Source organism: Anguilla rostrata, chromosome 18 (assembly GCF_018555375.3).
Source record: "Anguilla rostrata isolate EN2019 chromosome 18, ASM1855537v3, whole genome shotgun sequence".
Taxonomy (NCBI): Eukaryota; Metazoa; Chordata; class Actinopteri; order Anguilliformes; family Anguillidae; genus Anguilla; species Anguilla rostrata.
The window spans coordinates 1,471,788-1,493,736 of NC_057950.1; the positions used below are offsets into that span (position 1 = coordinate 1,471,788).

Below are 21,949 nucleotides of genomic sequence, written 5' to 3' on the forward strand. Positions count from 1 at the left end.
CCATGTGCAGTACCTGTACTGGTTTGTTAGGGCTGCACACAACACCTTAAAATGTTGATAAGCATTTTTCTGGATGAATACAGTCCACCGTTGTTGCACAATAGATTTTTAAAAAGTAATATACATATTTTCTCAATTTGCAGTTACAAGTAGGTAGGAAATATAGGTTATTGTGTAGCCAAACAGATACAATGGCACATTTCAGTGGTCATGTGCAGTCATTTTTATGAGAAATTCACCAGGACACTGATGTTAACACCCTTAATTCTGTGCTGGGGGACATTTCAGGGCTCCAGTGAGCCAGGACCTCAATATAACACATCATCCTAATATTAAATAAATCTTCAGGTTTACTTCAGAATGAATTTACACTATTTCCCGGGAACAAATCCTGCTCATGCTACTGTTTATGTCCAGAAAGTTCCGCCACTTGACTGAGTCTCTCATCTAAGCCAATATGGGAAGTGGGGGGGGGGGGGGAATAACAAAGGATTTCCATTTAATAGACTTCCCATAATGCAACAGACAAGCTTGCTCTTTGTTGTGGTGCCCGTGGTGCTATTTATCTTGCCAATGAATTAACTGCTTTGGTTTGTTCAAAGGGAAGTTTCGCTCATTTAAAAACATAAAAATCTGCATTGCATTTTTAATCGCAATCATTTAAATGACTAAACAGACACAGCAATGATTGCCTTGCTTTGCAATACAATTTCCCACGTAGTGTGGTTTGTGAATGTGATTAGGAATTCATGTGGATGTAAAAAAAAAATTAAAAAAAATGCGGAACTATTTCTGTATATCATCTTACAGCTGTTTTGTTCCTCTGCTATTTGTGTCTCCCATCCTGACGGGCACATTTCCAGCAGCAAGCTGCCTGTGTGCTGCAGAGCGCTGATACTGCATGCAGGCTTTTCCCAGCATCATCGGGGAACTGCTCCATCCCAGAGGACGTCACAGTGGACCACCAACAACTGTTTTTTTATTTTTTTCATTTTTTACAGAAATATAAATGCTTAGGATTGAGAATGCATTGCTCCTAACATCAACATTGTGAAAATGAAACACTATACTTCTGAAAATGCTACCATATAACACACTAGCACCTTTACAATAGGATTTCTGTGGAATATTTTAAAGAAAATTTTGCGCAGAACAATGAAATTCACTGTGCCAATATGTTAGAAACTTATATCAGTCCAATGACGCTGGTTTGGTTTTCATCTTGAAGGCAGTTCTTTTCTAGAATGAATTGATGCAGCTGTTTTGTCAACATGTTTGAAGGGGTGTATTCTCCTGAGAACATTTGACAAGATTGTCAAACATAAGCTTCATGGGGTATTTCTGCATATGAGAAGGGCATTTTGGATGCCCTAGGCTAGGATATTTTTTGATGATTAGAAAGAGCATCTTATTTCGTCTTTCGTTCTCGTTTCATATGCAACGTACAATGTACATACACGCATAGTTCAGTTTCATATCAGCTAAATAAGTCTATTTTTAACAGTTCTTAAATTCCAGAAAAAGTAGCCTACTGCTATTTTCCTGCTCAGAAGCGCAATTGGCCCCTATAGGCCTATCTGTGAATAAGCACATCTTTATTGTGAATGAAGTTTTGAATGGACCCCGAAGATCAGTGACGTGTTCAGACTGTGAGAGGTTCGCGTGTATTGAAGCATCAATAATAAACAGCGAGTATCAATGACGCTTAAACCGGACTTTCATTGATATAGTAGCACCATCAGAAATGCCGAATGGAAGTCCGGTATTAAATCCAGCCTTTGGTAATAGTCTGAAAAAAAGTCTTTATATGATACAATTTGATATATTTCAACGATGCACTGCAGTTTAGAGAGAGTATGGCATATGGCAGCACGCCCGTACAATTTCCGTGTTACCACGTTGCCGTACGCATACATGATCCATTGAGAAAATGGTATGCCACAATAAGCAAACTTTAAACCGTTTAAAGAGTGCTCTCGCATTTTCTGGAAAAAATACATTCTATATCCTACGGTAGCCCGGCTTCTTGTGGAAAATACTCATCGCGAAAACAAAGGAAGACAAATAATGATAAATGATCAAAAAGAAAATAGTTATAGGCTACCTCTGGGCTATGTGGGAGGGTCTGGTCGTCGATAAGAAGGTTGGCAACGCGCCATGACGCATTGCAAGTCTACTTGCTCCCCCTCTCTGTGGCGGAGCCTGCGAAACCCTCATAACGGAAAATATCCCAGCAACACACAGCTGGGCGAGAGAGCGCGAGCTGCTGTACAACTCCGTGTCTCGCGCCGCGCGGCAGTGCTCCAGTCTCAGCCTGAACTCCGGCAGCACTCTTTCGCGATACTGAAGCGTCGGGAAGGAAAGAATGCGGAAGAATTGTCAGCACACCTTTTTGCCCACAGAACTGCAGATTTTTCCGATATCGTCCGTTATCTGATTGTTTCACACTGGTCGCGGGAACTCGTGCGTATATGGGAACTTTCGTAGCCTTTCGTCCCTTTTACTTATCGGAGGGTAGCGCTTCCTAATCTCGTATAAAAACCAAAACGAATGCGAGTGCTGGTACCACTTACGGCTGCTGGCGCTACTTCTACTACTACTACTCGTACTACAACTACTACGTAACCGACCACTACATCCGATTCCTGCCTTTATATTTCAGTTACTTTGGGAAAAGGTGAGACCCTCGCTACTTTTAAATCATTAATATATTCATTTCACAGTTGTCAGTTTATTCAGTTGAATTCGACATAAACTCAGTCGCGTGGTATTAGTCAGCTACGTTTCGTAGAACCACATTGATGACCCGTCTTAAATGGGTGCACTGAAGGTAGGCTATAATTAGGATGATTATTGTCTGTTTAGGTAGGCTATGTGGACGATTGGAACCAATGCAGAAGCGACTTGATGGGTCATATTGAGACATGTTTCGTTGTTTGATAATGCTTGTATATATTAGTCTACTGCTTCGGCCGTTTGGTGCCGATTTATGAAGGACTTTGTACTGAAGCATAGCCGTCCCTAATTGACTCCCGTTTCTATCACTTTACCTTGTGAATGCTGTCATGAAGCTCGTTTTTTGGTCGCGTAATCAGACATGCACATATTGCACGAAACAATTAAACGCACTATGCAGGATTTAAGTGTAGCCTGTACATGCACACTACGAATTATATAATAGGTTATTTCGCGATTATTTGCCGTGTAATTTAATTGAACATCTGCATTAGCTCCTCGCTCACGATTGACATATCCTGGAGACTTAAACGCTTATCTGATGAAATGTACACTAACCACGGTGAATGTATACTGAAAATAGGCTACACAAAACAATTTAGGATATAGTTTGTGTAGTATCCTCATATTTAGCATGATTCCTGAAGTCAAGCAAAATCTCCGAATGGGTGCTACTGTCCCATTGAAAATGCCGTGGAACTACATCAGTAGGAGAAATAGAAGCGCCCGGGATGGCTTGGAATATCGCCGCGGTAGTGATTTTGCTTTAAGTTTGGACGTAGGGACACTTTCCTACATCAGTACATTCATATTATGCGGAATTGGGTTATTGTGACCCGGAGAACCGTGTTTCTGGAAGGCGAAATCTGTAGGAGTACATATGAGCCGTGCTTTTGCTGTATCCAGTGGTATATCGTTGTACCGATAGCGGCAAATGGTGAATGGGCGAACGTTATTGGCGAAAGCATCTTTAGTGGAGTGTATCAATGCATCTTTCGTGTATTTGCTGTCAGTAACTGCGGTGTTGTCCATCGCGCCGGTTGTTCAGCATCCCAATAAACCCGTGTGAAGGAAGTTGCTATTTTTCGGGTATTGTTAAAATCTTGTGTGTGTATATATGTTTATGCTATTTATTTATTTAGGATAATCTGTATATGAAGACATTGTTTCTCCAATAAAATTAATCAGAGTTGTATGTTGTAACAGATTAATAAAACATTCTTTATTTTAATAAATGATTGTATTATTAAAATCAGGGTGATGTAAGTGTATTTGAATATTCATCCCTCCAGGTGAGAAGAGATATATAATTTAGCGCTTTTTTCTCTCCCTCTCTGCGATCCATTCAGTGCCGTATGTAGCTTTCTATGAGCGCTGCGCCCTTACATTGAAGAAAGAGCTGAAAGGTGTGACTGAGCTGTGACTTCACTGTCTTTCATTTCTTTTCATGCCCTCCGTCTTTTTTTCCCTCCCCGTTATGTTCTGCAGGCTTAGGAAGAGCGGGGGAAACACCGTCCCTCTCGGCATCATGCGACAACCGGCGACTGCGTCCTTCCCCTCCCTCGGCCTGCCGCTCTTCGTCGCGCTGGCGGTCCTGCTCCTCAGCGTTCAGCTCGGCGAGGCCTCCGGCCCGGACCACAAAGCGGACAGAGACGGCTCCTCTCCGGCCAACTTCACGAAAGACCCGTGCACCGGAACGTATGAGTGCCTGCCGGGCGTGATCCTTCCAGCGTGGGAGCCCCAGAACCCGTCCTTCGGCGACAAGGTGGCGCGGGCGACGGTCTACTTCGTGGCCCTGGTCTACATGTTCCTGGGCGTCTCCATTATCGCGGATCGCTTCATGGCGTCCATCGAGGTCATCACGTCGCAGGAGAAGGAGATCACCATCAAGAAGTCCAACGGCGAGACCACCACCACCACGGTGCGGATCTGGAACGAGACCGTGTCCAACCTGACGCTCATGGCCCTGGGCTCCTCGGCCCCCGAGATCCTGCTGTCCGTCATCGAGGTGTGCGGACACAAGTTCGAGGCGGGCGAACTGGGGCCCAGCACCATCGTGGGCAGCGCCGCCTTCAACATGTTCGTCATCATCGGCATCTGCGTCTACGTCGTCCCTGACGGGGAGCACCGGAAGGTCAAGCACCTGAGGGTGTTCTTCGTCACCGCCACCTGGAGCATATTCGCGTACATCTGGCTTTACTTGATCTTGGCGGTCATCTCCCCGGGGGTGGTCCAGGTCTGGGAGGGCCTGCTCACTTTGTTCTTCTTCCCCATCTGCGTGGTGTTCGCCTGGGTGGCCGACCGGCGGCTCCTGATCTACAAGTACGTGTACAAGCGCTACAGGGCGGGGAAGCAGCGGGGGATGATCATCGAGACCGAAGGCGACCGGCCACTCCCCTCCAAGGTGGACATCGAGATGGACGGCAAGATGCTCAACTCCCACGCCGTGGACTTCCTGGACGGAACCCTGGCCCTGGACCTGGACGACAAAGACCTGGACGAGGAGGAGACCAGGAGGGACATGGCGAAGATCCTGAAGGAGCTGAAGCAGAAGCATCCGGACAAAGAGGTGGAGCAGCTGATCGAGCTGGCCAACTATCAGGTGCTGAGCCAGCAGCAGAAGAGCCGGGCCTTCTACCGCTGCCAGGCCACCAGGCTGATGACGGGGGCGGGGAACATCCTGAAGAAGCACGCGGCCGACCAGGCCAGGAAGGCCGTCAGCATGCACGAGGTGCGCCCCGACGTGGCCGAGAACGACCCCGTCACCAAGGTCTTCTTCGACCCCGGCTCGTACCAGTGCCTGGAGAACTGCGGCACGGTGGCGGTCAACGTGGTGCGCCGCGGCGGCGACCTCGCCAACACGGTCTCCGTGGAGTTCCGCACCGAGGACGGCACGGCCAACGCCGGGTCCGACTACGAGTTCACCGAGGGCATGGTGGTCTTCAAGCCCGGCGAGACGCAGAAGGAGATCCGGGTGGGGATCATCGACGACGACATCTTCGAGGAGGACGAGAACTTCCTCATCCACCTCAGCAACGTGAAGGTGCTCGCCGAGGGCGGGGACGAGGAGAACCCGGAGGCCAATCACGTGGAGACCCTTGCCTGCCTGGGCCTGCCCACCACCGCCACCGTCACCATCTTTGACGACGACCACGCCGGCATCTTCACGTTCGAGGAGCCGGTGACGCACGTGAGCGAGAGCGTGGGGACTATGGAAGTGAAGGTCCTGCGGACGTCCGGAGCCCGCGGGGTGGTTGTTGTGCCCTACAAGACCGTCGAAGGCACAGCTAAGGGAGGAGGAGAGGACTTTGAAGACTCCCACGGCGTGCTGGAGTTCCAGAACGACGAGATATTGTAAGTGCCCCGCTTCGAACTGTGCCATTTTGTTTCATCGTTTCTCTGAGCCATGCGATGCAGTCCCTTGGACTGACGGCACACTGTGAGCTGCACTGCTAAAGCTAGCCAGCCTGTGCGTTCTCCCCAAAACCCTGAACAAGTGCGAAAATCAGAAAACAAGTGCAAATACTGAGAATTCCTCTCAGCAAACGTTCAGTACCGTGGAGAGCTTTGGCTGTGTCCAGCCGTTCAGTGTGCGGTCAGTCGTCATGTCCTTCCTAAACGCATGTCTGTGATGTTTTTTTGATGCCCTTTTTTTACGTGCTGTTGCCATGACGCAGTGGCCGGGTGGCTCGAGCGCCACGGCTGGGTCCTCATCGGGTTCCTGCGTGTCTCTCCACTCTTCCCTCCTCTGCCTGTCTTCATTTCCCATTTCCTTTGGGCTCTGCTTGTAGATGTAGCAGTTTGTGTCTTCATGGAGAGAGAGAGAGAGAAAAAAGAAACGAACGTCAAGCTTCATTTCACACCATAATCTGTGCTTATTGAACATGCGCCTTGATTAGCGAGCGTACAGCTGGGCTCTGTGGATGTTTCAGCGGGCTTTAAACTGATCTGCCAGCTGCGCGTCTCTCCTGGTGAGGGTGCAGAACTGAAGTCGCGAGGAGATCGCGTAGCGCCCGTTTGATGCTCCGTGAAATGTTTCGCTAATGAAAACGCGGGAAACGTCTCTTTAAGTGATCAATCCCATCGTTGCCGTGAGGCATTTGAAGTCATTGGCGCGGGTGCAGGTCTCCTCTGAGCAGCGTCTCTTATGTTCTCTGTGTTGTTTGAGCACATCAAAATGTACGTATTTCCCTGGATGAAATGGGTTTGATTAGTGAAGTGTGCAGGGATTTGTGCGCTGGAATATACAGTCACAGAGTCTCCACGGGGTGTCTTAACATGATCCATTTCTTAGACCCCCTCTGTTGTTCTTGTGTTAATTTTGACTGCTGTGAAAATACTGAATGAATGCGTAAAGTACCAGCGAAAATGGGAAGCTGTGAATGGCCTGGGATGTGCGCAGCTGCTGCTGCTCTGTGTGTGGCTAACGGTCTCAGCTGCGAGGCTCTTACCGCGGCGGGACGGGGGCGCGGGGGGGAACCCGGCGAATTCGCACGGGTGCGACGCCGCGGTGCTCTGTCCCGTCGCAGGGTTTTAAATCCACACGGGCGAGTCAAACGGAGCGCTAACAGGCCGCTAACGGGCTCGGCTAACGGGCTCGGCCTCGGAACGGATCCGAGCGCGGGCATTCTGGAGCTCCCTGCTCGCGCCCCCTGCTGCGGCAGTCCCGCTGCAGTCAGGGGGGATTTAATACCGCTCGCCCGGGTGACATGATGGAGCGGCTCTGCAGGAGCGGCGTCTGGCTTTTTAACGGGACCGTTCCCCGTGCGCGACTCCGGCGCAGTCGGGCGGCTCCGCGCGCGTTCCCCGGGCTGAAGGGACGAGGGAGACACACAGCGTGGGGTTTCACTGTGGCGGATCACCACAGAGTTCAGCTCACAGCGGCTTTCATTTCTTAAATACCAGTCCAATGCTGCTTACAGTGAGATCACCATGATCTCACCAACGTAATCTGGACCTGAGTCAGATCCTTTCCGTAATTTAAAGCTTGTCCATCAACAACTGTTGAAATCTGTGAAAACACAGATTTGTGAAAACAGAGAGCAAAAAAACATCTTTTTGTAGTTGCGACAAAAATAAGTGCTCTCCTGCACAACGTATGTTTACTGTAATTAATGGCTCTGAATAAGAAACTCCGGGATTTGCTGTGTGTTTTGTGTAACCGCGGGAAACGTAATCCTGTTTGCAGTCAGGAAAAAGGAGAAGCTGATTACAGTAGCAGGACATGTTGGCTTCCTTGCTTAACTTTGGATGGAAAGCAGGGGAATGGGAAGGATCTCTGAATGGGTAACGAAGGAAATAAAAGAATGAAATCTGCAAAAGGCCCTTGAAAAGTACGAAGAAGGAGATTACATTTTACTCCTGAAAATAAATTAGAAAGTGGATGCTATAAATCACAGTGCCTGCGGCTGCTTCTGCCCTAATTTAACTGTGAGTTAACTTTGTCAGAGAGCTGTGGAAAGTTATATTGCTCTTCTGACAGGAGCCTGTGTTTTTTTGTTTTAAAAAAAATCTTTAAAAAAAAAACTGCGGAATCCTCCCGTGAAACTGCGTGTGAATTTGAGAGGACCTGCTCCTTTTGAGTGATTCTGTCACAGAGGGGGTCTGATGGCTGGAGCTGGGAAATCAGTATAACTGGAAGCTTCCTGATTTCTGAATACCCCCTTGTCCAGTGGGGTACATATGCGTTAGCCCAAAAACAGACTGGGGTGGCCAGCTTCAGTTTGACATGGGACCTCTCAGCCTCTTTTGAATTAGAGAAATCCAGACTTTAGCTCTTGCTGTGTTTTGAGATCACTTATCGATGTGCTGGCCTCATGTCTGATAAGGTCCATCGTTTCAAAACACAGGCCACAGAACTACAGCTGAAGTGAGCTGGAAACGGACAGAAGAGCAGAGGTGTTACTGTGGTGTGCTGAGACAATGCTGAAATGCAGAAAGCCACTTGTTCACAAACCCCTTAAAAAGGCAAAGCCATCGCATTTAATTCATGCCACGTGTCCTGAGTAGCTGCCTTAGTTTACACGCCCGAGGGCTCTGGTTAGTGCTTAATAATCTACTCTGGCTCAATCTGAGCTTTACATAACTGTGTCGACCTTCCAATAAAAAAATGCGATGGTATAAAATCTCTTAATCAGTTCCCAGGCTGCCCCCTGTGCACTGGGACGCGTGACCTCTCACAGGATTAGCTAATCGCTGTGTGACAGGTTCCTGTTTATGGAGATGCCGGTGTTCTCAGAGTCTTCCTGTTCCTGTTAGGGGCTGAATCTGTTAAATGAATGGGCAGTGTGGAGGCTGAAAGCCAGTTATTCATTTCCAATGTGCAAAATCGGAAAAGAACACATCTTCTCTGCAGCGTGGAACACCCTCTGGTGCAAACGGCCAAAAATAAACCACAGTACACAGCCAGTGTACTGCTTTTTTGTATGTGTTGGGTCATTTTGGATTTAAAGCCAGCGGTACATGGTATAGCCTACTTCAAGCAAAATTGAATTTAGTGATAGTGAATCTTAGTGATGACAAATAAAAAGTCTAGAATTTTTCTAGAATTGTCCTGCTACAGTCATGCTAAGAAAAGGATTTATGATGGTACAGCCCTACATCTAAAACACTTTCACACTGATGTTCAGAAATGAAATAAGGTGGGCAAACTATTTTAAGTACCACTTGGTGTTTGCCTGCCCAGAGGATAAATTGAAATGTTCAGAACGGTCTCTGATTGGCCTCAGTTCCTCAGTACTGAATCACTTCGTTAACAATGACAGAATGTGCTGCTCATGAAGATTTTGTCAGTGCTGTAGTGTAACAGGCCTGTAGTCTGGCTTTGCCTGGCTCTCAGTGATTGGTACATGCATGACCCGTTTCTTTTTCTCCTCACAGACCCTCCCTAGAGTTGGGAAATGCCCCTATTCTATAATCCCTTTTCCTGTTTTGTAACTGGAGGTGACATTTGTGGTGATGAACCCCCCCCCAGTCCCCATTGGCTGCAGCAGCAGCAGCAGGTGGGAGCCGTCGCTGCCAAAGCGCCGCTGTTACCGTGTGTTGTGTAACCGGGGCATGCCTGCCCTTCGCTTCCTTAGAAACGGTTGTGTGGCGCGCACTCCTGATCCAGCAGGGGTGTCACAGCGCTCTGTCTGCTGCCCTTGGATACAGGATCCAGGGGCCTGTATTCACAAAGCAGTTCAACTTCTGAATCCAGGGGCCTGTATTCACAAAGCATTTCATCTTTGGAATCTAGGGGCCTGAATTCACTAAGAATTTCAACTTTGGAATCCAGTGGCCTGTATTCACAAATCTTTTTAACTTTTGAATCCAGGGGCCTGTATTCACAAAGCATTTCAACTTTGGAATCCAGGAGCCTGTATTCACAAAGCTTTTTAACTTTTGAATCCAGGGGCCTGTATTCACAAAGCATTTCAACTTTGGAATCCAGGAGCCTGTATTCACAAAGCTTTTCAACTTTGGACTTCTTGGATGAGCACAGTATTTATATGATTAAAGTTTCTGGGTTTTAGTTACATGGGTCATATCGCAGATGTGCTCAGATTGCATAAACACGGTGAAATGGGATCAAAACAGTTTTCCTATCACAACATAATGGATGAAAATTTAGATAATTTGTTTGCAAAAACAAACAACACGATGCGAGTCAATTCCAGCGAGGCAGAGATTAGTGCTGTACATATGGGACGTGCAGCTGACACCGAATATGGCCCAGCATGTGTAAAGCACTGTCACTGTTTATTTTCCGTTTTGACTACCTGTGGCTTTTCACTTTTTGCTGTCATTTCCCTTGTTTTTCCATGTGGGATTGAGGTAGAAAAGGTCAGCGTTGTGGGAAGAGATGAGCAGAGGGGACTACAATGGAAAATAAAACACGGACAGCTGCTTCAAACAAAATAAGAGGAAAAAAAGTGATCGCTCAGCAACAGATGCGCTGGAGCACAGCAGGGTTGCTATACCTGGCGCTATATAGGGCGTTATGAACTGGAGTGATGGAGAGAAGGAAAAGTGGGACATGGGAGAGAATGAGAGAGAGAGAGAGAGAGAGGTGTGAATGCAGAAACAGAATTCTTAGTGCGTTCCGTTGGCTGAGGTGTGAACAGGATCAAAGGTTCGAGGGGAAATACTGCTTCCTGTGGCGCTTTCATTTGGAGCTGGGAGAAGTTTGGAGGTTTTTTTGTTTGTTTGAGGTTTATGTACGACCCTCCCTGCCTGGTCTGGCATGCGATCCACTGCTTCACCGTCTCCGAACACCCCCCCCTCCCCCCACCCCCCGCGCAGTCTGGCACTGCTCGGCGCGACGGTCCCTGATAAACGACCGCGATGGAAAAGACCGCGATTCGGTCCGCATTCGCAGACCGTGACACACGGAGACCTAGCTGCCACCTCCTGTTCTGGCCAGTCTCAGAGAGGGTTCTCCTCTATCCCCCACCCCCCCACCTCGAGCAGCCTGGTGCAGTGGGAGCCGTAGGACCATCCCAGAGTTTGGATTCATGGCTGTGCCGGGGTGGGCAGAGCGGCCTGTGGGGGGTGGGGGGTGGGGGGTGGGGGAGGGTCCGGTGCTAAATCACTGGGCTCTCCGGGACATGCCGTTAGAGAGCTGGAGAGGGGGAGCCGCATCAGGTTTGGGTGGGGATTGGGCTGAGCAGGTTTTTGGGCTGGGGGTTGGGGCTCAGTGGGTTTTGGGCTGGGGGTGGGTTTTGGGCTGGGGGTTGGGCTGAGGGGTTGGGCTGAGCAAGTTTGGGCTGGGGTTTGGGCTGGGAGGTTTTGGGGCTCAGTGGGTTTTGGGCTGGGGGTTTGTGCTGGGGTTTGGGCTGGGGGGTTGGGCTGGGGGGGTTTTGGGATATGCAGGGCCAAAAATAAGCGGAAGCCAGAGAAGCCAGTGCACCTGCAGCACTCTCACTCTCTCACGGCCTGTTTATTTATTCTTATTTTCTTTTTTTAAAAATGCCACATCAGCAGGATCGGCCAGCTTGTGCCAGTTTTAATTTTGTGATGCTTTCAGGATTGCAGCTGATAAAATGAGGATTAGGGCCCCAGTCTTCACTGGATGCTGTTTATTAAACTGTTTGTGCATTGTGAAAGTGGATAAGCACTCATGCGGTTTGCTCTGTCAGTAAGCCTGATTTGAGGGTTATCACTGTAGTATCTACACTGCAAGATTCAAGTGCAGCTGAGAAGAGAAGCAGCTGGGTTTTAACTCTGCTCTTAGCAGGAACTCCACACATTTGCAGCTGGTTGCATCAACGCGCATCTCCTCAGATCAAAAATATATTTTTCAGATTTTCACAAATTTTGCTTTGGAGAAAAGGGCCTTTTATCTTAGGAAAGTCCGTTTCCTGAAAGCAAGCACATTGGACACAGATCCAAAGGTCGGTCGTATGACATTTGCATTCATCTGACATATTTTATATTGTATGTGAAAATGAAGATAAGGTCAGATAAACCATTACCTGAAAATTCCAGCAGATGAGTTGAATAGCCAGACTGCTGCGATAACCGAAGCTGAGCCTCATTATCTTTGATGCTGTTTTTCATGTCTTGAGGTCACTCAGTAATACTGTGTGCTTCCTGTACCCGTGTGCCTCTTACTGTCTGTTCCATATGGACTGAAGCGGTACTGTGAAGAAGATTTTCCAGAATGTTCTTTACCATCCTCCTACTCTCTCTTTGTCCCACAGCAGTCATGAACCATAATGCGCTGCACTGTAGGCCAAACTACATTCCGTTTTTTTTCCTTTGCCCCATTTTAAGGAGAAACGTTTCTTAAGGAGACAGATTGCGATGTATATCTAGGGTATTGCTAAGTGTTTTCAGAGAGCTGAGGCTTGGAATTCACTGTGTTACAAATAATGTTTTTTTGTGGGAGAAATGCTAGCTAAGCAGCTCCAGAAGGCTCCAGAAGCAGCTTATAAGCTCTGCCCGTGTGGTTGGGTTAGGGTTAGGGTTAATTAGCATGTATAAATTGTTACGAGGCCGCTGATGATCTTCTCTGTGCAGTCGTCCTGAGCGTGGGGGAGTCCTGGCCGTGTTGTTATGCTGCATCTGGAGTGCGACTCGAGCGCCGCGGTCAGTTATTTGTCCTTATTAGCGATGTGTGAGTGCTGCGGTCGGTTATTTGTCCTTATTAGCGATGTGTGAGTGCTGCGGTCGGTTATTTGTCCTTATTAGCGATGTGTGAGTGCTGCGGTCGGTTATTTGTCCTTATTAGCGATGTGTGAGTGCTGCGGTCGGTTATTTGTCCTTATTAGCGATGTGAGTGCGCGGCTCAAGAGCTTATTTGCCCTTTTAGGTGTGTTAGGTAATTGCATGTATATTGTCCTATATCTTCTGTGTGAGTGCTAGCGTGGTCGGGTTTTTGCTCATTATGCGATGGAGCGCCGCGGTCAGTTATTTGTCCTTATTAGCGATGTGTGAGTGCTGCGGTCGGTTATTTGTCCTTATTAGCGATGTGTGAGTGCTGTGGTCGGTTATTTGTCCTTATTAGCGATGTGTGAGTGCTGCGGTCGGTTATTTGTGCTTATTAGCGATGTGTGAGCGCGGCGGTGGCTGTTTGTTCTGCGTTGCTCTAGCGCGTATGGAAGAAAGACCTTTAATCAGAGTGAAGCCGGAGTTGTCCTCCTGACCTTCCCACACGTCGAGTTTAATGAGAAAGGATGTCCTCTACCTACACGAGGAACACACTCTTCCAACGGGAGCGCACGTCTTCTCGTATCCCTATTTCCTATTTTTAAATTGTATGGCATTTGTGTTTGTGTCGGGTTTTTTTGCAGTTGAGCTCCTGATGACAACACAGCTCGTCAGTTATTTTTGATTTCAGCAAACAATCAAACAGGCCTCGGGGTCAGCTGACAGACAGCCTGGTTATACTGCTCCTTAAGAGACCAGCAGGTTTAGGTTGGCACATGAGCTGATGACGTTAGGATAAGTTATCTAGATAGTGACAGAGATTGGCATATCTGTTTAGAGCAACCACCTACAGCTTTCTCAGTACGTGATGAAGAAGAAATATCTAGCATTTCTGAATTCGTCAGAGGGAACTTGTTTTATTCTTCAACATCGTCATCGCCAATGACCAACCTGCCCTGTGGTGAATTCCGTATCTGGGGTGGATTCAGTTGACAGGACATGACAAAGCATTTCATTATGGGAGGTGAAGTGCAGATTTTGGAGTGTCCGGCAGATTCTGAACTTCACTTTGCATCAGTCCCTCTGTGGAACGTTTCAGGGCCGAATGAATTTTGCGCCTGGGGTGCACCGGAATGGCGAGAATGTCACAAAACATTGCACTCAGAGAATTATGGGAAATGAAGTCCAGTGTTCCGGTTTTTGAGCAGTGTTTGCCAAGCTCCCGATTCCTTGACCCATCAGTCCCTTCACCCAACATTCAGTGGCAGTTTGTTGGGTCAGTGCACCTCTGTTTGACGTGTGCCAGCGCACAGTGACGTTGAGGCTGGGTTACAGGGGCTGTTTGAATTTCCTGTCTTTTTTTTTTTTTTACTTCTGTTCGCTCAAAAAAAAAAGTTTCTTATTTTAATCTTCTCTGTGGATGGTGACGTTTCAAAGCCTGTGTGGTGGGCCGCGAGTCCAGAATACAGCCATCCTCTCTGGCCACCATTGTCGTAACTGTCTGTCTACAGGTGTGACATATCTACCATACTTGCTTGTTTTCAATAGATGCCATCCCATTAAAGACAGGGGCATATCCTGGTTTGCAGAATGGAGGCAGAGGGCCCTGTCTGTGTTCTGACTGTCTGAGGTTCTTTACTTCACGCTCTCCCAGCACGTGATCGAATGACATCACTTCCGGGAGGTTGGCGCGATCTGAAGTTCCTGCCGTTGCCTGTCCGGGGCCGTCTGTCAATTCCAGATTTGGTTAACATCACTTGGCTTGTGATCTGATTCCTGCAATCTGATTGGTTGCAGCTTTATGTCATTGGCCCAATTGAAGCTTCCACTTCATAAGATCCTGATTCCTCAGAAGTCTAGAAGTCTAGCGCTAGTTCATTATCGAGACGTGACCCTTGAAGTTGAGCAGACTTATCTCACCTGGTTAACCTGGTCTCAGCAGCCTAGGGTTATGGGCCTGAGAAGGGAGGTGATGACTAAGCCGGTTGAATGAGTTTGCGTGGATTTCTCCACGTCTGCATAATGCTTTCTTTAGACACAGAGACATAATGACGGAGTTGCGTAAAAAATGTTAAGCCACTTGGTTACAGTATAGCTAAGACAGGAATGCTTGCAAAATACATATTCTGACCAGCCCTATGGGAGGAGGTGGTAAGGTAGGGAATTTAAGACCGTGTGGTGAAGCCAAATTCACAGAACACTTCACTATGTGTTTATTTATAATGGATATCAGTATGGCATTATGATAATTCATAATATATATGAAGTGAGGAATGGATGCTGTGAAATGTATATCACTGAGTAAATATTCCGTTTCAGTTTCAGAGAGGCAAGGCCCTTAATTTCACATGTGTCAAGACTGTCTTCAGGTCTTTTCAAGATCGTTCTCTCCAATCCTCTGCCCAGTGTTTTTTTTGAGTACCTTAAACATTGCGAGCATTTAACCTCAATTAATTAAGCAAATTATTGTAAGTCATGTGGGGAAGAGTGTAATTTGACTTAATTAGCGAACCCCTGCTGTTTGCAATTAGCCTTCTTAAAAAAGCCGGATCATGCAAGCTGAGCGGTTCTCTGTGTTTGTCTGTTAACTGTCTCTGTTATGTTCAGGACAATGCAACACCACGGAGACAGTGTTGTTCTATGAGACTAATTGCTGCTGGTTTTTTTAAATTAACGTTTGTACGGGACAGGAACTCCTTCTGAATTAATGAATAATAAAAGTGGCAAAAGGGAAGTGATGTCATGTTTTGAATGAGCCAGTCCTTCCTGCTTACAGCTGCTTGTTTCCTTTTGAGAAACTTGAGTAAAATTGCCTGTTTGTTAAAAAATGAGGGATGTCCCAAAATGTGAAATGTTCTATTATTCATTATGTTGATTGTTGTGTTTTTCATTAAAAGTATGAGCATCGCTTTGTCGTGGGGCTCTGAGCTTCCACTGGCGCTGACCAGCGTACCAGTGCTGAAGCTGAGAATGGGTTTAAATCTGTACTCCTGTGCTGAAGCTGAGAATGGGTTTAAATCTGTGCTCCAGTGCTGAAGCTGAGAATGGGTTTAAATCTGTGCTCCAGTGCTGAAGCTGAGAATGGGTTTGAATCTGTGCTCCAGTGCTGAAGCTGAGAATGGGTTTAAATCTGTGCTCCAGTGCTGAAGCTGAGAATGGGTTTAAATCTGTGCTCCAGTGCTGAAGCTGAGAATGGGTTTGAATCTGTACTCCAGTGCTGAAGCTGAGAATGGGTCTAAATCTCTGCTCCAGTGCTGAAGCTGAGAATGGGTCTAAATCTGTACTCCAGTGCTGAAGCTGAGAATGGGTTTGAATCTGTGCTCCAGTGCTGAAACTGAGAATGGGTTTAAATCTGTACTCCAGTGCTGAAGCTGAGAATGGGTTTAAATCTGTACTCCAGTGCTGAACCTGAGAATTTTGAAATCTGTAGTCCAGTGCTTGAGAAGTACAGTGAGAATAGGTTTAAATCTGTCTAGTGTTGAAGTGTGAGAATGGTTTAAATTGGTGGTCATGTGGGTCTGTTTTAATACTTGTTGTGTCTGTGGGGTGGAACCAGATGAAATTGCGTAGGTGTACGTGATAGTGTGTGAGTGTGTGTTGTGTGGGAGATTGTGTGTGAGTATGGTGGTTGATAGGGTGTGTGTCTGTGTAGTGTGTCTGTGTGTAGTGTATGTGTGTGTGTGTGTGTGTGTGTGTGTGTGCATATGAGTGTGCGTAGTGTGTCTGTGCATAGTGTGTGAGTGTGTGTGTGTGAGAGAGAGTGTGTGTGCATGTTTGTGTGCTGTGGGTGAGGGCAAACAGTTATGAATTCCCTGAAATGACCTGATGGTTCAGATGGTTGGGTGCTAATGCTTTCCCAGCATGCACTGCTGTCTGTAGCTGTGTGTGCAGGTCTCAGGATGAACAATGCCTCCTCTCCTGCACTGCCGATCAGGCTGCATCGCCTGTAGCTGCGTCTGGGTCTTCATCATACCACAGATTTTAATACATGTGTGTCATTATGAATCTGGATCGCAGCAGCCTATCAGAAGCCAGCTACTGAGTTACTCTAACCACAGCTACTTCCTGTGTGGTCAGAAGAGCCCCTGGTATCCAAGGAATATATTAAGATAATATATGGACCCTGCTACTGGGTATGCACAGCTACACTGCTAAAATTATTTTCCAAATTAAATATTTTTTTAAATGACTTTGACACACGATTGTGGAAATTATTCATGAAAGAGGTACTTTTTTTCGTGAGAAAATAGCGTCAGTGTTTCAAAATTCTCCTGTGACCACTTTTTCCCCCCACCTCACATGAGAAAGATACCCTGAGGTGGCTCTGTTGTTTATCTGATATATATATACCACAGAAGGAGGTCAGTGGAATGGAAGGTTTCATATAAAGAGAGGTCATTTATATTTAGGGCATGCCTGTGACCATATCACAGGTGGTTTTTGATAATGAAAAACTAAAATTCTTCTTCTTCTTATTGTTATTATTAATCTTGCAGTATGCTATTTAGGAATGTTAGGAATGTTTAGCATAACCGGGGTATAAAAAATGGCTGCATGATTAATGTTCACGTGTAAAAGAAGAGATGAATGACTGTGGAAATTAGCTTTGTTATTTTTCTTCCGTTTCTGGCCGGCTCGCATCCCTTCCTCCGCTCCCCTGCGACAAGCCGTGATGCATCAATTTATTCAGCGATGACTCAGCGCAATCTGTTCTCGGGGTTTGAAAGCAATGAAAAAAAAAAACTGAAACAAATTCCGAGGATTTTGACTTTTTTGCCACGTTATTTCGACCGATGTCGACTTGCGCTGTTTTAGCCTGGGTGGTGCAGACTCAATGCGGTTTCTCGTGCTTGCTTCCCTCACTATGGAACGCAAGACTAAATGCGTCAGTTTCAGAAACCCACAAGAGACAAGCAGGCTTCATGCAGAATGAGAACACAAAGCCACAACATACCCACACACCTGATTTTGACCTCCTCCTAACTGCAAACTGGTGCATAAAAAACACCAATTAGTTCTGCCTGTTATGATGTGCACTGAACATGACATCACAAAAGCAATTGACTTTAACCATTTGAAGAGTAGATTTGTTGGAATGTTTTTTCTTTTTAAAATCTGGATCAGTGTTCTAGAACTCCGCTGCTTTCAGTCACCAGCAGTGATTGTGACATCAGCATTAGAATGCTCAGTTAGGAACATTCCAGTCACGTGTCTGTGACCTCAGACCGCAGAGGACTGTTATAGCTCCGGTGTTCTACAGCAGTCCTGCAGGTATATGGGGGCTTTTGATAACCAAGTCTTTCCATCATTTAAAAAAATCTCTTGTAACTTCTCACCGTAAACCAAGCATCCTTTAAGGTGTGTGTACAGTGTGTGATTCCCTGGCAGATGTGATGGTGGTGATATGAAACTGCGCATGCTGGACTGAGTGCACAGGGATGGGATCCAGAGGGGCCAGCGCCACACCTGCGGAACTCGGCGATGAGACGGGAATGAAAATGGCGCTCAGTTCCCGCTCGGGCGACGGGGTCACGGCTCTCGCGCCGCTCCGCTCGCTTTGGAGAAACGGCGTAAATGGCGCGTCGTGCGCGGTCGGCATGGCAGCACGAGATATGCGCCCCGGCGGTGCGGGGGGGAGGAAGTGCGCCTGGTCGCGGTCACTTCCTGTCTGCAGGGAGGCCACATCCTGTTGCTGATTTCGTTTTTCACCAAGAGGGCCTTGCAGCAGCTGGCATGTAGGCTTGCTGTAGCCGGCTGTAGCCACGGTGGACCCGGACCACGAAGAGTACCATGGAAACGCGAGGGAATGCCAGGGAGTCACAGCAAGAGCAGCTCTGGAATCACAGCCAACGGAAAACACACAACTATAGCTCGGATTCAGCCGCCGCTCCCCGTCTGCTGCGTTGAGAAGAAAGTCTGTCGGCTCCATCATTATTAAGAGTACGCTTCTGTGGAGGGAGGCTGCACAGCTCCAGTTTCCTTGTTAAATTGAGTATGTGTGTGAGTTACTGTGTCCTAATTCTCTCATTATTGGTCTACTATCTAAATCCAGGTAGGCTTTCAGAAGGCCCAGTTTCTTTGACTCCTTTTACTTATCTAATTAGCAGCCCTGCTATTGCAGTGTGTGCAGGGGTCTCTGAGGAAGAATGCCTTTCAGTGGAGAAGGACGGATCATATTCAAGATGTGGAGCACAGATTACAATCACAGCGGCTGCAGATGGGCATTTTAAACACTCCACACTCCCAGCGCCTGCCCGGCGACCGGGGCCATTTTAGCCCGTGGGTAAACAGCCATAAAAGCCACAGATTTCATCTGCACTCGGTGACGCAGAGGGAGAGCGAGGATAGAGCAGTCGCGCGTGCGTGCGTGCGTGCGTGCGTGCGTGCGTGCGTGCGTGTCTTGTCGCCCTGGCGGAGGTTTTGGGGACGTGGGGGGTCGGCAGGGTCCTCCGTCACCCCGGAACGCCGCTGTCTGCTGGCTGTTTTAGGGGCTCTGTCCCGCATCGGAGGGAATTAAGGAGAAATACGCTCCCTGGCCCGGAGCCCGAACGCCGAGCGGCCACTCTCATATATTTTCTGGAAGGCGGCCGCGCCATTATATTTATTTGGTTAATTAAACGTCGGCGGGATTTCGGGGAAAGGGAGCGTTATTGCATTATTCATTCCTCCCCGCGCTCCGGCTCCTTCTGCGGTGTCGAGGGGGGGGGGCGGGTTTGGACAGCCGTGATGTACGACGGGCCGGGGTGGGGGGGGGCGGGGTATATCTGAGATCCATTAAACGGATCAAGTGGACCCGCCGCAGCAGCTGAGCCGTGGGCACATAATGCCCCCCCCCCCCCCCCGGACCGATTCCCCTCCTCACTTGGGCCCGAGAGGAACCGGAGGCATCGGGTCGCTCCACTGCTCGTCTGGGAGCGAGGAAGATGAAGATTCGTTTACGCTCATCGATTGGCCGGTGTCGTTTGCTGGTTCCCCTGTTTACCGGTGACCCGCCGAGGGGAAGGCCTTTACAATTCAGATTTTAACTTCACTTTTTAGGAAATGGAGGGGATAAAATGATTTTATTACATTTGAAAAGTTTTGGTTGCATTGCATTTTGAATGAACTTTATTAGTCACAGAGCCATTTATGTGTCGAACTCAAACCTTTTTAATAACAGTGGTGATATATTTAAATTACTTTGTGAGAAAAATCTTCTATATAATTGACTCCTCCATTGACTTGATAGACTGTGATTTGTGTTCCCATTAGCGGCTACTTTCACTGCTGATTGCAATCGACCAGCTCTGTCTCTGGAAACATCAAAACTGTTGCAGAAGTACAGCATTTTAATCTCGACACTCAACTGTCTAGAAGGACAGCATCGGTATTTTGGTCTTATTTTTTTGTGTTCACAAGAGATCAGAAGAGGATGATGTGACTTCTGTCTGCACATCTGCTCAAACTCTAATGAGCTCCACCAGTGATACCTGCACAAGCGACCTGGTCCACAGTCTGCCTGTTTTCATGTGCTTTATCCTGTTCCTCATTCTTTTCCTGTTCCACATGATCTTTTTGCTTTCCTCTGTTTCCTTACCTTCTGACCACTTACCAGGCAGTCAGTCTCCTCCTCCAGATGGCTGTGTGGTTACTCAGGTAGTGAGCTGGTGGCTCTGGGCTTAAAGGGTTACTCAGGTGACTCTGGGCTTAAAGGGTTACTCAGGTAGCTCTGGGCTTAATGGGTTACTCAGGTAGCTCTGGGCTTAATGGGTTACTCAGGTAGCTCTGGGCTTAAAGGGTTACTCAGGTAGTGAGCCGGTAGCTCTGTGTTTAAGGGGTTACTCAGGTAACTCTGGGCTTAAAGGGTTACTCAGGTGACTCTGGACTTAAAGGGTTACTCGGGTGACTCTGGACTTAAAGGGTTACTCAGGTAGTGATCTGTACTCTGTAAACTTAAGGTTACTCAGGATACCTGGGAAAGGACTCGGTCACTCTGCGTTTAAGTGAGTTACTTCGGTGCTCTGGACTTAAAGTTACCAGGAGTGAGCCTCTCTGATGCTTGTGGTTACTCAGGTAGTGAGCCGGTAGCTCTGTGTTTAAGGGGTTACTCAGGTAGTGAGCTGATGGCTCTGGGCTGAAAGGGTTACTCAGGTAGCCTGGGCTTTGGTTCTAGGTACTCGGTATGTACTAGGCTCTGGGCTGAAAGGGTTACTCAGGTAGTGAGCCAGTAGCTCTGTGTTTCAGGTTCACTCAGAGCTTCGCCTGCCTCTGCATCGATTTCCCTTTATTTACCTCAGAGAAACCAGGAGCGTGGAAACCCACCAACGACTCATCAAACATGAGAAACACTTTTAGCCACTAAAGTGCAGAGTGCTCCTGATGCTGTGCAGGCTAGGCTGTGTGCATTATGTTGAACATTTAAGGCCTTTGTCCAGAATTTCTGCTGAGTGGACCTGGTGTGGCAGGGTTGTTACGGGATTTGGCTGGAACAGGGAGTTTGAAAATGAAAGATCTCTGTGCAAATGAAAACGGGCTCAGGAGCGACTGTAGCACACGTGTACTCTGGTGAAGCGCCACTCGCTCTGGTCTGTTAGACCGATCGTGTGAATCGGTGGGTGGACCTCCGCGGTCCACGCTCGTTTGGAAGAGCGGGGGTAGGCCTGTAAACCCGAGCTGAAGGGGGGGGGGGTGCGTCCCCCCCAAAATAAGCTGAGCCTCAGTCTCCAGGTGCCCGTAGAGGACAGACCCCCGTGGGGTCCCCGCCCCCCGTGCACCGGGCCGCTCGCCTGCTTGGCGCTCTGTTCCGACGGCCGTGGAGTTGGCGAGCGCGTCGGTCTCCCGGGAGACGGCCGCCGGACGGCCGCTGGGGGAGGCTTTGAAACGCGGCGTCTGGGAAACGGCGGCGGCGGCGGCGGCCAGACCGGCTCGGCCAGCGTCCCCGTGTCGCTGTGCCAGGTTCCTCTCCCTTATTAAAGCCGGCCTCCTGCAGCGCTGCCCGCCCGCGTTGGGGGGGGCGGGGGGGGTTGGGGGAGGGAGAGGTGGGGGGGGGGATTTGTTTGCCGTTGCTCGGCTGTCCCCTGGCAACGTACCTTACTGTCGGCCA

General features: G+C 48.2%; 1 protein-coding gene across 2 annotated transcripts in view; it reads left to right on the top strand.

The window, feature by feature from the left end:
• Window positions 1–1,994: 1,994 nt before the first annotated feature.
• The window catches only part of LOC135244517 (sodium/calcium exchanger 1-like), a 124,681-nt gene continuing 104,726 nt past the window's right edge, over window positions 1,995–21,949 (top strand). The window contains exons 1-2 of one of the 2 annotated variants that reach the window (XM_064316861.1): window positions 1,995–2,677; window positions 4,225–6,090. In XM_064316861.1, the coding sequence (XP_064172931.1) occupies window positions 4,265–6,090 (1,826 nt within the window). In that variant the 5' untranslated portion in view covers window positions 1,995–2,677; window positions 4,225–4,264. The remainder of the gene's footprint in view (window positions 2,678–4,224; window positions 6,091–21,949) is intronic. The other variant, XM_064316863.1, reaches the window with a different exon arrangement.